Source organism: Sardina pilchardus, chromosome 14 (genome assembly GCF_963854185.1).
Source record: "Sardina pilchardus chromosome 14, fSarPil1.1, whole genome shotgun sequence".
Classification (NCBI taxonomy): domain Eukaryota; kingdom Metazoa; phylum Chordata; class Actinopteri; order Clupeiformes; family Clupeidae; genus Sardina; species Sardina pilchardus.
The window spans coordinates 694395-711894 of NC_085007.1; the positions used below are offsets into that span (position 1 = coordinate 694395).

General features: G+C 50.1%; 1 protein-coding gene across 3 annotated transcripts in view; it reads left to right on the forward strand.

The window, feature by feature from the left end:
* The window catches only part of LOC134101161 (regulator of G-protein signaling 3-like), a 184720-nt gene that overhangs the window by 110865 nt on the left and 56355 nt on the right, over nt 1-17500 (forward strand). For all 3 annotated transcript variants that reach the window (XM_062554749.1, XM_062554751.1, XM_062554750.1), the window contains one exon: nt 4704-5651. In XM_062554749.1, coding sequence (XP_062410733.1) covers nt 4704-5651 — 948 coding nt within the window. The remainder of the gene's footprint in view (nt 1-4703; nt 5652-17500) is intronic.

Sequence of the window (17500 nt, forward strand, 5' to 3'; positions counted from 1 at the left end):
ACAGAGCTCGAGTTGCTATCAAGTTGCTACCTAGCTTGAGTTGCTGCCTAGTTTGAGATGCTACAGAGCTCGAGTTGAAACCGAACTCGGGTTGCTATAGATTGAGATGCTAGATACAGTAGCTCAAGTTAGATGGAGGTGCTACCTACTGTAACTCAAGGTGCTGCAGCCAACAGCTAAGGAGCCAGGCAGTTACAGTGCTACACTCTGGGAGCTTCATTAAAATCTATGAATTAACCCACTTAATATTTATTCCAAAATACTGAATAAGAATACATCTGGGGCCTACGACATGTTTTTCCTAGTCTTTATTGGCAAGATAATGGGGTCTTGAACCTCGGCCCTCTTGGGCACGGGGTCTGCATGTGGTATTGGATGATGTTGCTTGAACACAGGTCCTCCAAAGATCCTTCATTACTGACAAGATAGAGCAACATAATGCATCTATATGGAAGCAAAATTCGAACAGTTCCTGTCTGCTTAAAGAGGCGTGTCGCAAAGACGTCATAGTGGGATATCGATCTCTGTCAGATTGGCAAGCAGTTCAGTTCAAATGTAACGGCACTTTCTAGGTCTGCTTAAAGGGGGATTTCGCCCCCCTCCCCTTTGCGAAAACGGAATGCGGAAATAGTTGAACGCTTGCGCCTCTCGCTCCGCTTTAACCCTCTCTGGCTCCTCCTATCTTCAGATACTCTTTGTTCATGTCCCATATTGTTATGGGTGAGGATTTGTGGTTCTTCTCAGAGGAGCCCCCTTTCATATTGACCCATCTATGCTTTTAGCTATGCCTGTTATGTAAAGCACATTGAATGACCTGTGCATGAAATGTGCTCTATAAATGAAGTTGACGTGACTTAACTTGTCATATACCGATTAGGCTGAGGATGTGTAGCTCTTCTAAGAGAAGCTATCCTCTCCTTGTTCTCCTCTGTGTAAGTACTGCAGACAGGCTGGCCCTAGATTACACTTGCTTTGAAACGAGATGAGTGTTAGTCACTGCAAAGTAGCTTTTAAGCTTGGAGCTTTCATCTGCGGCGTTCATGCACATCACAGAATACAACGGGGCCTAATGTGAATGCGTGTGTGTGTGTGTGTGTGTGTGTGTGTGAACACAACGGGGCCTAATGTGAATGACGCCTGAAGAGTGGCAAGTCCCTCAGTGCACGACGTGTGTGTTTTGTCCGTGAATGAAGGCTGCGGTGGAGTATGTGGGAGAGCTAAGCTAATACGGCCGGTGTTTGAGCTGAGGATCTTGCCGACTGTATTACACTTGCAAATAGATTAAAGCAAATTATGTGTGTGTGTGTGTGTGTGTGTGTGTGTGTGTGTGTGTGTGTGTGTGTGTGAGAGAGAGAGAGAGAGTATGTGTGTGTGTGTGTGTGTGTGTGTGGGCTCAGGCTGGTGTGGTATGATAAGATTGGCCGAAGGATCGCAGGGTAATAATTGTTTCTAAATGTAAGCTACACAGAGTCCAATAACCCTCTCGACTGCTGACTGCAGAGTCCAGCTCGGTCCAGATCGGCCCTTTCTTGCTGACTGGAGCAGGTTGATCGGGTCTCAGTGTAACAGCAAACGGGCCAAAGAAAAGCAGTGCCGGCGTTTATGAAAGCATCGGTCACCTGAACTATCTGTGTGTGTCTGTCTGGCTGTATGTGTGTGTGTAGGGACAGACTTTCTCAGCAGAATTAGAAACACTAAAGGGAACATTGAGTAAAGCTAGGGTGTCTGATATTGAGAGTTGGGGTGTGTGTGTGTGTGTGTGTGTGTGTGTCTGTGGGTATCTGATATTGAGAGTTAGGGTGTGTGTGTGTGTGTTTGTGTGTTTTGGGTCAGTGTGTGTGAGAGGCGTTTGCTGCTTTTATAATCTTTGTCTTGATGAGGCTGTTTATTGACAATATTTAGGATCAACACAAACACACACAGACTCATTGACACACACACACACACACACGCACGCAAACAAACAAACACACACACACACCCTCTTACCCCTGTCCAGCAAGTAAACACTCTTCCTTGGCCAGTCCCAGTAGACGGCTGTGACATTCTGCTGTTTGGTGTTTGGATGTGCACACAAACACACACACACACAAGCACACACGCACGCACGCACGCACACGCACACACACACACTGGACAAACAGAGGGGAAGTGTGCTTGTCTGGTGTGTTTGTTTGTGTGGGCAGTGTGCTTGTCTTGTCTGGGCTGTGTTCTCTGCTAATGTGGACGCTGCTGTGCTTGCTGACCAGATCGTCCCCCATAGGGAACCCTCACATATTCATATCTCTTCTCAGTGTGTGTGTGTGTGTGTGTTCCATAGGGAACCCTCACGTTAGCAGTCATCGTCCCCCATAGGGAACCCTCACATTAGCAGTCATCGTCCCCCATAGGGAACCCTCACATTAGCAGTCATCGTCCCCCATAGGGAACCCTCATAGGGAACCCTCACATTAGCAGTCATCGTCCCCCATAGGGAACCCTCATAGGGAACCCTCACATTAGCAGTCATCGTCCCCCATAGGGAACCCTCATAGGGAACCCTCGCATTAGTAGTCATCGTCCCCCATAGGGAACCCTCGCATTAGCACTCATCGTCCCCCATAGGGAGCTCCACATTAGTAGTCATCGTCCCCCATAGGGAACCCTCACATTAGCACTCATCGTCCCCCATAGGGAGCTCCACATTAGTAGTCATCGTCCCCCATAGGGAACCCTCACATTAGCACTCATCGTCCCCCATAGGGAGCTCCACATTAGTAGTCATCGTCCCCCATAGGGAACCCTCACATTAGCACTCATCGTCCCCCATAGGGAACCCTCACATTAGTAGTCATCGTCCCCCATAGGGAACCCTCATAGGGAACCCTCACATTAGCAGTCATCGTCCCCCATAGGGAACCCTCATAGGGAACCCTCGCATTAGTAGTCATCGTCCCCCATAGGGAACCCTCGCATTAGCACTCATCGTCCCCCATAGGGAGCTCCACATTAGTAGTCATCGTCCCCCATAGGGAACCCTCACATTAGCACTCATCGTCCCCCATAGGGAGCTCCACATTAGTAGTCATCGTCCCCCATAGGGAACCCTCACATTAGCACTCATCGTCCCCCATAGGGAGCTCCACATTAGTAGTCATCGTCCCCCATAGGGAACCCTCACATTAGCAGTCATCGTCCCCCATAGGGAACCCTCACATTAGCACTCATCGTCCCCCATAGGGAGCTCCACATTAGTAGTCATCGTCCCCCATAGGGAACCCTCACATTAGCAGTCATCGTCCCCCATAGGGAGCTCCACATTAGTAGTCATCGTCCCCCATAGGGAACCCTCACATTAGCAGTCATCGTCCCCCATAGGGAACCCTCACATTAGCACTCATCGTCCCCCATAGGGAGCTCCACATTAGCAGTCATCGTCCTCCATAGGGAACTAGGGTTGGGAATCGAGAATCGAGAATCGATGGGAACCGGTACTAGCTTTCCAATTCTCCCGGAATCGTTCAAAAGTTTAAATTTCAATTCCTAGTATCGATTCCCAGTCCGCGAACCGAAAGAAGAAGCCGCTAAACACCAACGAAGAAGGTGTTTGCATAACCGAGCTGAGGCAACAAGAAGACGATTTATGTTGTAGTTGAAAACAGCCCTGTGAGAAATTTATAGTAAATGTCATTCAGAAAGACCGTTGGTTAGCTAGCTCATTTAAAATATCGAAACTTTTTTGACCCTGCCTTTTGCAAGAATCGGAATCGAGAATCGTTAGGAACCGGAATCGAAACAAGGAATCGAAATCGGAATCGGAATCGTTCAAATTCAAACGATACCCAACCCTATAGGGAACCCTCACATTAGCATCATCGTCCCCCATAGGGAACCCTCATTGGGAACCCTCGCATTAGTAGTCATCGTCCCCCATAGGGAACCCTCACATTAGCAGTCATCGTCCCCCATAGGGAACCCTCACATTAGCATCATCGTCCCCCATAGGGAACCCTCATAGGGAACCCTCGCATTAGCAGTCATCGTCCCCCATAGGGAACCCTCACATTAGCATCATCGTCCCCCATAGGGAACCCTCATAGGGAACCCTCGCATTAGCAGTCATCGTCCCCCATAGGGAACCCTCATAGGGAACCCTCACATTAGCATCATCGTCCCCCATAGGGAACCCTCATAGGGAACCCTCGCATTAGTAGTCAGGAGTGTAAAGGCAACTCAAGAATGCTTGGAGTTATTGGAGGAATTCATATCTCTTCTCAGTGTGTTTGTGTTTGTGTGTGTGTGTGTGTGTGTGTGTGTATGTGTCTTGAATTTCCCCTTGGGGATCAATAAAGTATCTATCTATCTATATATGGGTGTGTGTGTGTGTGTGTGTGTGTGTGTGTATGTGCTTGTTTACATGTGTGTTATGTGTACGTGTTATGTGTGTGTGTTCATATGTGTGTTTGAGCAGAGTGTGAGAGTGTGTGTGAGAGTCAGTCTCAGCTCCATATATAGGGTTGCTTTGGTGATATAGCTGTTTGTACTCCTCTTAGGAATACATATTCAAATGGAGCATTTCTGTGTGTTGACTCATTATCTGGAGCCTCAGCTCAAACAGCCTGCATGATTAACTTGATGTTTTGGCGAGTGTGCTGAATTAACATACATTGTGTGTGTGTGTCTCTGTGTGTGTGTGTGTGTGTGTGCGTGTGTGTGTGTCTCAGATGCTGGAGCCCAAACTCGATGACCCGTGCTATGTGGGGCTTCCCCCACGAGCCAGCGACGATGACCCGTCCCTCAGCAGTCCCTCCGAGCCCCTGGCGCCGGCCAGCCCCCAGACCAGCGACCTGACCTCCCTGGGGGGGTCGTCCTGCACCCCGCTGGACGAGAGCCTGAAGGTGCCGCCGACCCCCCCGCCCTCCACCGAGGGCGAGCAGGAGAGCTGGCGCGGCCACGAGGAAGACGAGGAGGAAGAGGAGAGGGGCTTCAGCACCGCCGAGACCGAGCGCGCAGAGACGGGCGACGAGGAGTCGGTCACCGGGGCGACGGGAGGCGGTGGGCATGGAGACGAGGCCGATGATGACGTCGGGGACGGGGACATGGCCACGCTGGTGGTCGGAGGAGATCTGGAGGACAACGGCTCCGAGGCGCCGGACACAAACGCACCGCCCTCCTCCTCCTCCTCGTCCTTCGTCATCCCCGAGCTCCGCCTCGACCGCTCCTTCAGCGCCGACGCCCTCACCGTCACCGACGAAGAGTACGAGGAAGACGAGGATGAGGAGGACGATGACGACGATGACGAGGACGATGACGAGGAAGAGGAGGACAGTGACGACGCGTACCTTGACCGCAGCGACAGCAAGAAGCGCCGCAGCATGGCGGAGCCCTCGTCCACCTGCGAGCAGCACGGCAGCGGGGCGGGAGCGGGCGGCCTGAGCGTCCAGAACTCTCTCCGCCGCCGGACGCACAGCGAGGGCAGCCTGCTGCAGGACCCGCGCGCGCCCGTCTTCACCTCCGACAACGCCATCCACTGCCTGGACGCGGCCGGCGCCGGAGGGGGAGGGGCCTGCAAGGGGGGGTGGACGCTGCCGTCCCCCAAGACCCTCAAGAAGGAGCTGACCAAGAACGGAGGCTCCATGCACCAGATATGCATGCTGCTGTCCGGGAGGAAGGTGAGTGGAGCGCAGACGCACACACACACACACACACACACACACACACACACACACACAGATACACACACACACACACACAGATACACACACACACACACACACACACAGAGAGCAGAGATACATACACACACCAGATATGCATGCTGCTCTCCGGGAGGAAGGTGAGTGCAGCGCAGACGCACACACACACACACACACACACACACACACAGAGATACATACACACACACACACACACACACACACACAGAGATACATACACACACACACACACACACACACACACACAGAGATACATACACACACACACACACACACACACACACACACAGATACATACACACACACACACACACAGAGATACATACACACACACACACACACACAGATACACACACACACACACACACACACATACACACAGAGATACATACACACACACACACACACACACACACACAGAGATACATACACACACACATACACACACACACACACACACGCACACACAGATACATACACACACACAGAGATACATACACACACACACACACACACACACACACAGAGATACATACACACACACATACACACACACACACACACACGCACACACAGATACATACACACACACACACACACACAGATACATACACACACACACACACACACACAGATACACACACACACACACACACATACACACAGAGATACATACACACACACACACACACACACACACACACACACACACACACACAGATACATACACACACACACACACACACACACACACACACAGATACATACACACACACACATATACACACACAGAGACACACACACACACACAAGCACACAGAGACACACACACACACACACGCAAGGGTGCAAGACAAATGTCTTTTCCAGATTACCGTGCCTCCTGTAACTGGTGATATGGAGCAGTACTTTGCCCAACTGGTTGGCCTTTGTTTTATATAGACCACCAATGCAAGATCCATGGACCGCCAGCTTCATAATGCATAACTACATGCTTATGCACTCAAATATCCATAGAGCACATTCACACATACACATGCATGTACACACATTCACTTTCAAAGGAAAAGCATATTTGATCAGACATGCACACACACTCTCGATCTATTTCTCTTTCTCATTCTGACGGACATACGGTACACACACGTGCGCGCACACACACACACGCACACACACACAAACACACACACACAAGCACACAAATATACAGTGGCACAATACGCCACATCCAACTACACAGTACTTGCAGACAGGGCTGACCTTGAATGACTGGAGTGGACTCGTCCATACACACATCTGTTCTGTGTGGGTCCCAGTCAAACACACACACACACACACACACACACACACACACACACACACACACACACACACACACACACACACACCCTTGGTCAGGAGGCTGAGGAGTGCAGGGAGACTCAAGTCATTATGATTCCCCCAGTCAAGGCCATGTGAAGGCCACAGCCCAGCCTCCGGGCCTGCCTGCCCTTTGGCTAAGGGTAAACATAAAGACCCCGTCACACACACACACACACACACACACACACACACACACACACACACACACATATACAGCACATACACATACAGTACACACATGCACACACATACATGTCCGCACACACACACACACACACAAACACACACACACAACACATACAGTACATACACATGCACACACACGCACAAACACACACACGCACACACACACACATGCAAGCACACCGGCGCACACATGCACTCGTGCATGCACACACACAGACACACAGACACACAGACACACACACACACACACACACACACACACACACACACACACACACACACATGCCATAATCACTCAGAGTAGAAGAATTATTACAGTGTGCTAAATAGTGTTTAATCAGAGATCAAATTAGAGAGAGAGTGTGTCCGCAGGTCATTACTGGCTCTTATTCTGTGGTGTTTCTGCAAATACTGTGTGTGTGTGTGTGTGTGTGTGTGTGTGTGTGTGTGTGTGTGTGTGTGTGTGTGTGTGTGTGTGTGTGTGTGTGTGTGTGTGTGTGTGTGTGTGTGTGTGTGTGTGTGAGAGATTGTCTGTCTGTGTGTGTGTGTGCAAACAGCTGAGACGTACAGCAGCATGTCCAAGTGAAGTGTGTTCCAGAAGTGAGTCCTCTGGCAGCAGCTGGGGCTCAGACTCCCTTCAGCATCAGGACAACTTAGCAGGGGGCGCCATCTAGTGGCCACAGCATAGACTGTATATGTGGTCTATGGGACACATTTATGATCACTGTTCATTATCGGGAGAATACGTACCGACAGGGCGATCCGGACCCCGACGCGAAGCAGAGAAAGACAATTAACACAATTTGTTTTTAGCAATGACTTGGCTACCGTTTCGTGGCTTCCGCTGACAAAAGAAATCGTTTTCCACATAGATGGAACTTGACAGTTTTCCGGTGTTGCGTGGCAACGTCTTATTAGCTGACTTTCCCTTTCATTGAAATTCTATTGCAATAAGCGAACGGATTTGTTGCGGAGTGATATGAAAGACCTGAATTAGAAGCACAAACTCTGTTGCCATTGACGGCGGTCATTATTTTTATCAGAGGTCCTCTAGTCAAAAATAATGACCGATAGAACTTTGAGAAATCCTATTCAAGTCAATGGAGCATTCTACAGTACTTGCATTGTGAAGAGCCGTATAATAAATACGTATAATGGTGTTCTGAGGAACATTCTCAATAATCACATATTACTAAACATGAACTCATGTTTAATCTAGTTCACATACTGTACATTTAATCGGGACGATGCTTATCACACTACAAACTTTACCATCAGCTCAGTCAATTCAGTCCTAAATTAAATACTTTAGGAGGTACGGGAAAAAGCGTGACGAGCAGCAGTGCTTTAGAATCTTCTATTTGACTGTAATGTTCTGACGTTTCGGCACTAGGCCCTCATCAGAGCGCCGCTTCACAGTCCTAAATGAAATACATTATTTGTTATAGAGGTAAAAGGTGTATGCACATGGCAATGTTTCTGTATAATAGTTGTAGATAAGAAATAATCAGAGGTACCTACTGTATTAAACAATACTGGTGGTTGTTCATGTTCAATCATGTCACTTTAAACTGTTCCACTGGGTGGCGCTAGATATCTTATTTCCTCACTCATCACACCATGTACTAGCACAAACCTCTCACTCAAACTCAAACAGTCCCCAGTGGGCTAGAAAATGAACAGAGGAGGGGAGAGGAGAGAAGAAGAGAGAAAAGGAGAGGAGATAAGAGGAGTGGAGAGCAGAAGAGAGGAGTAAAGAGGAGTGAAGAGGAGGAGAAGAGAAGAAGAGAGAAGGAGTGGAGATGAGAGGAGAGAAGAGAAGAGAGGAGGAGAGGAGAGAAGGAGTGGAGATAGGAGAGGAGAGGAGAGGAGAGGAGAGAAGGAGCGGAGATGAGAGGAGAGGAGAGGAGAGGAGAGGAGAGGAGAGGAGAGAAGAGAGGAGTGGAGATGAGAGGAGAAGAGGGGAGGGATTAGGCCTAATGGATCAGGGATGCTAGGACTGGACTAGCCTCCTGTTCTGATTCGGGTCCTTAAATGGCGTTCTGCTGTTGGGGGAAGGAATGCTCTCCACCCCCCTCCCTCCCGGCCCCTCGTGTTAGTCTTGGCACAGGGGCGCAGAGTTTTACTACCTCTTGGCATGGCCATCCCTCTCTCTTTCTCTTTCTCTCCCTCCATCCCTCTCTCTCTCTGTCTCTCTGCAGCTGTCTGTTTCCAGTATTTTAACACTGTCTCCGTGCTAGTAAATCCTCACATTTCCCTGTCACTCACTAGAGAAATGGGCCAACTCCTCCTCACATTCCCCTCTCTCTTTCTGTCTTTGGCTCTCTCTCTCTCTGTGTGTGTGTGTGTGTGTGTGTGTGTGTGTGTGTGTGTGTGTGTGTGTGTGTGTGTGTGTGTGTGTGTGTGTGTGAATACACCTTCTGATGCCTCTATCTGTTTGCATCAGCTACTGCTAATTCATAGGATAGTCCCATGAGGCTGGTTTCCATTACGAGTGTACGGGGTAAAAGCGAGGAGGCGGGAACTTGTCCAGGATCCTGCTATCAGCTGGGCCTCTCCGTGAGTGCATTGGAGTGCAGAATCAGAGGGCCGTTTGAACTAGCCTGCGTCTGGACGTTTGCTACAGGACATTGCTATACGATTGCGGCACTAAATGCATAGGCATAGGATACCTTCAAATGGGGTGAACTGAAGTCAGTAGAGACCATTGCACTGCCTTTGAACAGCTGTTGCCTATCAAATCAAATGTTGCATTATAGGTTTCATTATTAGCTATACTTGATAAATCAATATAGCCTACCATCGAAAATGTAACCAGTTCTAAAGTCTGTTTTAGCAGAAATGTGTTAATTCAGCCTTAGCAACGAATATGGGGAGTATATGGCCTGGTGTGTTTGTTATGAACACGTCACATCTCCAGCCTGATCCAGGTGTCTTCCTGCAGCATGCCAGAGCTGAACGATGTTTACAGGGTTGCGGTGCCGTCCGAGTCTCTACACTATGGACGTATAGGATATTTACATTTCATGATATCCAGACTAGCCTCCTCATCACGATGAGATGTCACTTTAGCTACTGTAACATGGTTGTGGTGATCCACTCACACATAATTTACATCTTTGTTCTTTGAGTTCTTTGAGGGTGTTGAAAGGTGCGCCGTTCGGCCCCATAGAATGCTGCGTTACCTGCTGCGTCGTTTGTGTAAAAGACAGGCGAACAAACATCCCGTTTTTTGGGAAAATCAAGTTGCAGGTGCGGTAATGGAAACGAGCCTATAGAGTATCTCGAGAGTGTGTGTGTGTGTGTGTGTGTGTGTGTGTGTGTGTGTGTGTGTGTGTGTGTGTGTGTGTGTGTGTGTGTGTGTGTGTGTGTGTATGTATGTGTGTGTGTGTGTAAAAAGAATAATGAGAGTCAATGTGTGCTGTGTCCTCTAGTAAACCCCAGTGATATGATTCACCCCCACCCCATCCCACCTCACCTCCTCCTTGTCAACCCACCCCACCCCACCCACACCACTCCACCCCACCCCACCTCACCTCCTCTAGTAGACCCCGGTGATGTGATGTGATCCACCTCATCCATCTCATCTCACTCCAGCCTCACGTGGCTGAGCTCAGTGTTGTGATTTGGAGTCCACTTTCATAATATTGATGTTTTTGGGTTTTTGGACCGGGACCAGTAGAACCTGAGGCCTGCTCTCACTGGGCACAACAGCGCCTCCTACCGGGTGTAGTTGATAGTACAGCCACAGGTATCTTGGCTGAGACAGCTGGGGCAGACTGGGAGGAACCTATGTGTGTGTGTGGTTGTCTGTGTGTGTGTGTGTGTGTGTGTGTGTGTGTGCGTGTGCATATGTGTGTGTGTGTGTGTGTGTGTGTTGTGTGTGTGTGTGTGTGTGTGTGTGGGCTTGCGCCTGACTCCATGGTGTGCTTGTGTGTGTGTGTGTGTGTGTGTGTGTGTGTGTGCTTGCGCCTGACTCCTTGGTGGTGTTTAGGAAACGGAGGAGCTATTTGTGCGGTTCACATGCAGAGGTCGAGGTTGTGCAGGCTAATAACTGCACTTTTAAAACAAATGTGTTATAAACAACACAGGTTGTGTTGTCCCTATCCGGACACAAAGATGTGTTGTTTTCAGCACATTGTGGTTGTGTGTGACTGTCTTAAACAGTGTCAAACACAGATGGGAAAAGGGGAATGCATAAACACACACAGAGACACACACAAACAAACACTCAGATACAGACACGGACACACACACACACACACACACACACACACACACACACACACACACACACACACACACACACACACACACACACACAGACTCAAAGACAGAGAGAGACCTCAGAGGAGTCATCAAGTGTTCTGTCAAAATAGTGATTGTTGCCGTGGGGATTACCATCAACAATGCAATGCTGGTGACGTACAGGGCTGACATGATGAGACTGTGGTTATATAGGCAGTGTGTGTGTGTGTGTGTGTGTGTGTGTGTGTGTATGTGTGTGTGTGTGTGTGTGTGTGTGTGTGTGTGTGTGTGTGTGTGTGTGTGTGTGTGTGTGATGAGGTTCTTGGTACCTGTCTGGTTCTGTTTCTTTTTCTTTTCTCACTTGTTCTTCTCCTTCTCTCCTCTCATCCTCTCATCCTCTCTCTCTCCTTCTTTTTATGTTTCCTCCTTTTCTCTTCTGTCCTGTGCACTTTCCTCCTCTCCTCTCTTCTCCTCTCCACTTCTCCTCTCCTCTCTTCTCCTCTTCTCTCCTTTCATCTCTTCTCATCTTCTCCTCTCCTCTCGTCTCTTCTCCTCTTCTCTCCTCTTCTCTCTTCTCCTCTCTCCTCTCTTCCTCTCCTCCTCTCCTCCTCTCCTCCTCTCCTCCTCTCCTCCCCTCCTCCCCTCCTCTCCTCCTCTCCTCCTCCTCTCCTCCTCTCCTCCTCTCCTGGTGTCCAGTCCTATCAGAGTGTGTAGTTCTGTTTCTCTCCTCCTCAGCAGATCAAATAGACCGAGACTCTCTGGCCCCGTCCGCCACCTTTTCCAATCCACTCCACTCCTCCCTCCTCTCTCTCTCTTTCTCTCTCTCTTTCTCTCTCTCTCTCTCTCTCTCTCTCTCTCTCTCTCAGGTGCTCTCTCTCTATTACCATTGGAGATATGAGAGCCCCGGGGTCCTTGTCGTTTGCGGGGAGGAGAAGCGAGAAACGAGAAACGAGAAACGCTGCACAGAGGGCACGTGGCCGCCGAGAACTCTGGGAGATATATGACAGACTGACCCCTCCCTGACCCCCCCGGCCCCCCCGGGCCCCCCCTGGGCCCCCACCATTCCGTGCCCGCCAGTCTGTTGGTTGGCCACTTCCGCCCACACTCGTCCGGGACGCGTCGCCTCTCAGATGCACCACATGACCTACGTGGAGACGGACTAACATCCCACGCACACACACACAAACACACACACTACATTCAGACTTACACACACATACACACACACCAGATGCACCACATGACCTACGTGGAGACGGACTAACATCCCACGCACACACACACAAACACACACACTACATTCAGACTTACACACACATACACACACACCAGATGCACCACATGACCTACGTGGAGACGGACTAACATCCCACGCAAACACACACACACACACACACTAAATTCAGACTTACACACACATACACACACACCAGATTCAGACTCACACACACATACACACACACCAGATTCAGTTACACACACACACACACACACACACACACACACACACACACACACACACATCAGATTCAGACACACACACACACACACACACACACACACACACACACACACAAACAGACACAGACACCGCTACACACACACACCCCTTCATTACTGTTTCTGTCTCAACACTAGCGCTGTACTGTAGGTGGTTATGTAGTTCTGTGTGTTTCATGTTTGGAGACACTTGGAGCTCACTGTTACGCTTCCTCTGTGTAAACCTAAAGAGTGTAAGTCCCCATGCAGTAAACGGTCCCCTCCTGAGCAGGTCACACTGTGTGTTCTGAACGGACCGTGTCCACGTGGTCCAGCTCCGACCTCTGGGGAGGAGGAACCGGGCCTGAGGTAGCGCCGCACAGCTACTGGACCGGAGCGGACCAAACAGACCTGGTCATTTGTTGGAGTTTACTTTGTGAATTATAAATATTGGGTTACTGGTACACACGTTCCTGAGTTTCTCTTTTGATAAGTGTGTGTGTGTGTGTGTGTGTGTGTGTGTGTGTGTGTGTGTGTGTGTGTGACTGCATGGATATGCGGTTGTGTGCGTATGAATGTGAGTGTGTTTCAACATTATTGTGTGTGTGTGTGTGTGTGTATGTGTGTGTGTGTGTGCGTGTGTGTGTGTGTCCGTGTGCATGTGCGTGTGTGTGTTTGTGTGCTTGTTTACATGTGTGTTATGTGAACATGTGTGTGTGCATATGTGTGTTTGAGCAGACAAGAATATATCACAGCAAGAGAGAGAGAGAGAGAGAGAGAGAGAGAGAGAGAGAGAGAGCTGAATCCATTGGAGACAGATGAACGAAGAGCTCCATCTGACTTTCCATCACTACCCATCTTATGCAACTCGCCCCCTATGCAAAATCAATCGAGCCTCAAGAGCTGAGATGGCTGAGAATGGCCAGTGATAAATAACCTGTTCCTCCTCGTTACGTTACTCTCAAGCAACTATTTGGTTATGCAACAGTCCTACGGCTTTTACCGCTCACACAACCATGCAGCGCCCGGCGAGGAGGAGCAGCATCCATACTGCCAGGAACAACTCGAGGATGCCAGCGTATATCGACCGCAGCTCGCTCGTGTTCTAAACCTGAGCTCAGCGCCCTGCGGATCACTCTTCTCATCGCCTGAGACCGCCAGCGCAGTTGCACGCAGTAAGATGCCAGGCACCGCTGGGCTTTTTTTTTACGGCCCTGACTGCTGTTTCCATGTTTTGACAGACCAATTGCAGCGTTGAGGTCGGAGATTTGCAGGTCTTGACGCCGTAAAAAGGATCGCACATATTTTACGTCAGCGCGCCTCGTAGAGCTGACACTAGATGACTGGGTAGGAGACGGTCGAATAGGGTCTCGCACAGAACCCGACGGAACACTTAATCTGTGGATGTTCCCCACATTGCTGCTGGTTAGAGGACCTCTCCGCACCTGGGACGTAGCCAAGCCTACACTACACAACGACTAGACTGGTCAAGAAGATTATTTTGTTTCAAATGTTTAAAAGAGAACATTTAAGAAGGTGTGTAGAAACAAGAAAATGCTCTTAGGCCCTAGAAGGTGACTTGAACCCATTGAAGTCGTTCAAATGAGGTTATGTAATGAACAAAATGGTAAAAAAAAACAGATACCATTTCTTTCAGTCCCTTGCAGTGTGAATGTAGCTTTGTGCAGTCAGATGAAGCCTGTTTCATAACTCACACACAGCCTGAAGTGTGTTGTTAATATTGACTTCATGTGGAACAATACAGTGGACAGCCCTGAGTGGGGTCAGTTTAGAAGCTGGATTGGACTTGGCAGGAGGCACTTCCTCTCATTCTCTATGGCTTTGCCCTCCTGCGCAAACACTACTGTACGTCTCCTCAGACAAAATGGGGCAGGGAAGGGGTAGGAGCAGGAGTAGAGGAGTAGGAGCAGGGGTAGGAATAGGGGTGGGGGTAGGAGTAGGGGTAGGAGTAGGGGTAGGAGTAGGGGTAGGAGTAGAATTAGGGGTAGGGACGCAAGAATAGGGGTAGGGGTTGGGGCAGGAGCAGATGTAGGAGCAGGGGTAGGAATAGGGGTGGGGGTAGGAGTAGGGGTAGGAGTAGAATTAGGGGTAGGGACGCAAGAATAGGGGTAGGGGTTGGGGCAGGAGCAGGTGTAGGAGCAGGGGTAGGAATAGGGGTGGGGGTAGGAGTAGGGGTAGGAGTAGAATTAGGGGTAGGGACGCAAGAGTAGGGGTAGGGGCAGGGGTAGGGGTAGGAGCAGAATTAGGGGTAGAGACGCAATAATAGGGGTAGGGGCAGGAGCAGGTGTAGGAGCAGGGGTAGGAATAGGGGGGTAGGAGTAGGGGTAGGAGTAGAATTAGGGGTAGGGACGCAAGAGTAGGGGTAGGGGCAGGGGTAGGGGTAGGAGCAGAATTAGGGGTAGAGACGCAAGAGTAGGGGTAGGGGCAGGAGCAGGGGTAGGAGCAGAATTAGGGGTAGAGACGCAAGAGTAGGGGTAGGGGCAGGAGCAGGGGTAGGAGCAGGGGTAGGAATAGGGGTGGGGGTAGGAGTAGGGGTAGGAGTAGAATTAGGGGTAGGGACGCAAGAGTAGGGGTAGGGGCAGGGGTAGGGGTAGGAGCAGAATTAGGGGTAGAGACGCAAGAGTAGGGGTAGGGGCAGGAGCAGGGGTAGGAGCAGAATTAGGGGTAGAGACGCAAGAGTAGGGGTAGGGGCAGGAGTAGGTGTAGGGGTAGGGGTAGAATTAGGGGCAGGGACGCAAGAGTAGGGGTAGGGGCAGGAGTAGGTGTAGGGGTAGGGGTAGGAGCAGGAGTAGGGACGCAAGAGCAGGGGTAGGAGTAGGGGTAGGTGTAGGGGTAGGAGCAGGAGTAGGGACACAAGAGCAGGGGTAGGGGTTCTGTTGCTGTCTTTGGTTCTGTTGCTCTCTTTGCTTTCCCCATCAATGGCGTCATCCTCCCAATTTAAAACATTCCCCTCACTTTGAACCTAGCGTGGAGACATTTGCCACAGTTTATCTATTGCCACCATCAGAGATATCCATATAAAGTTACAAAATAGCAAGCATGTTATTAACAGAAGGCGTTATAGTTATGAATTTCTGAGTAAATCGGCTAACAGGCCCTTTCTTAACAGTGGCCATAAAGCATAAAGAAGTGACCATAAAGTCCTGGCCACTAGGCAAAACCTTTCCCAGCTTCCTCTTGTACACTGTATCTGATATGACTACTGTGAAGCATCCTCCTTGGCTTCTGTTTAGCCATCCTCTCTCCTAGAATGGTCAAAGCTACAAAGAGGGCCGTAGTAAATCTTTCTGCGGCTTTCGTGGAAAAGGATGAGGTCACGGCTAGAGCCCTATCTCCTCGTTCCTGAATAAGCTGATCTGGACAACATTACTCTGGCCATTTGGTACCCCAGCTGATCTCAGTGTGTGTAAACAAACATCTAAAAATAGAACTGACCTATACAGTGTGTGCACTTTTGGGAAAACAAGTACAAGTGTAGAAAAAAAAACAAGTACAGGACAGGACAGTAGTATGCCATGGGCTAAGTCCACCATCGATATCCGAGTAGCCACACACACGTCTGAACACAGAGTGATGCAACAGGCGTGCGTGAGGTAACTACAAAGCTAACAAACAGACTCTCGCTCTATTCTGCCTGCTTTTCATATGGAGAAGGTTTGCAAACGTGTGTTTTCCATGTTACTGACTATGAAAGGGAGCGTTATTATATGTTTTCCTATAGAATATATACCATTAGTAGCAAGCATACAGTATACGAGGTGTTCAGACGTTCTCCCACATGGGTGATGTCACTGATAGAGCGTGGCTGATCTGCGCTACGCTACGCTACGCTACGCTACGCTACGCTACGCTGGGCTCCGTCTCCATTCTCAGGGTTCTGCGTTCCGAAGGAATGTGCCAGTGGGGCAAGAGGCGTTCTGGAGTGGGCAGCCCAACGATACAAAAGATCAGCGGGTGGGGTCCCAAGTGTGTGTGTGTGTGTGTGTGTGTGTGTGTGTGTGTGTGTGTGTGTGCTAGTGGGGCAAGAGGCGTTCTGGAGTGGGCAGCCCAACGATACAAAAGATCAGCGGGTGGGGTCCCAAGTGTGTGTGTGTGTGTGTGTGTGTGTGTGTGTGTGTGTGTGTGTGTGTGTGTGTGTGTGTGTGTGCCAGTGGGGATCAGCGGGTGGGGTCCCAAGTGGGTCGGCCCGTCTGGACGAGTCCAGTTCTCATCGGGCCGCTGCGCTCTGCTGCGCTCTGCTCGGACGCGGTGTGTAAATATTTGGTGCGCTGTGTAAACAGTGCGGTATGGACAGCCCCCCCTCAGCCCCCCCTCAGCCCCCCCTCAGCCCCCCCTCAGCCCCCCCTCAGCCCCCCCTCAGCCCTCCCTCAGCCCCCCCTCAGCCCCCCCTCAGCCCTCCCTCAGCTCTCCTGCAGTGTGTGTGCATACCTGCCCGCCAATGTCACGGCCTGTTTATGGTCCTCCTGCAGTGGACGCAGTGTTTGGAGTGATTACAGACCCCCCCTCGG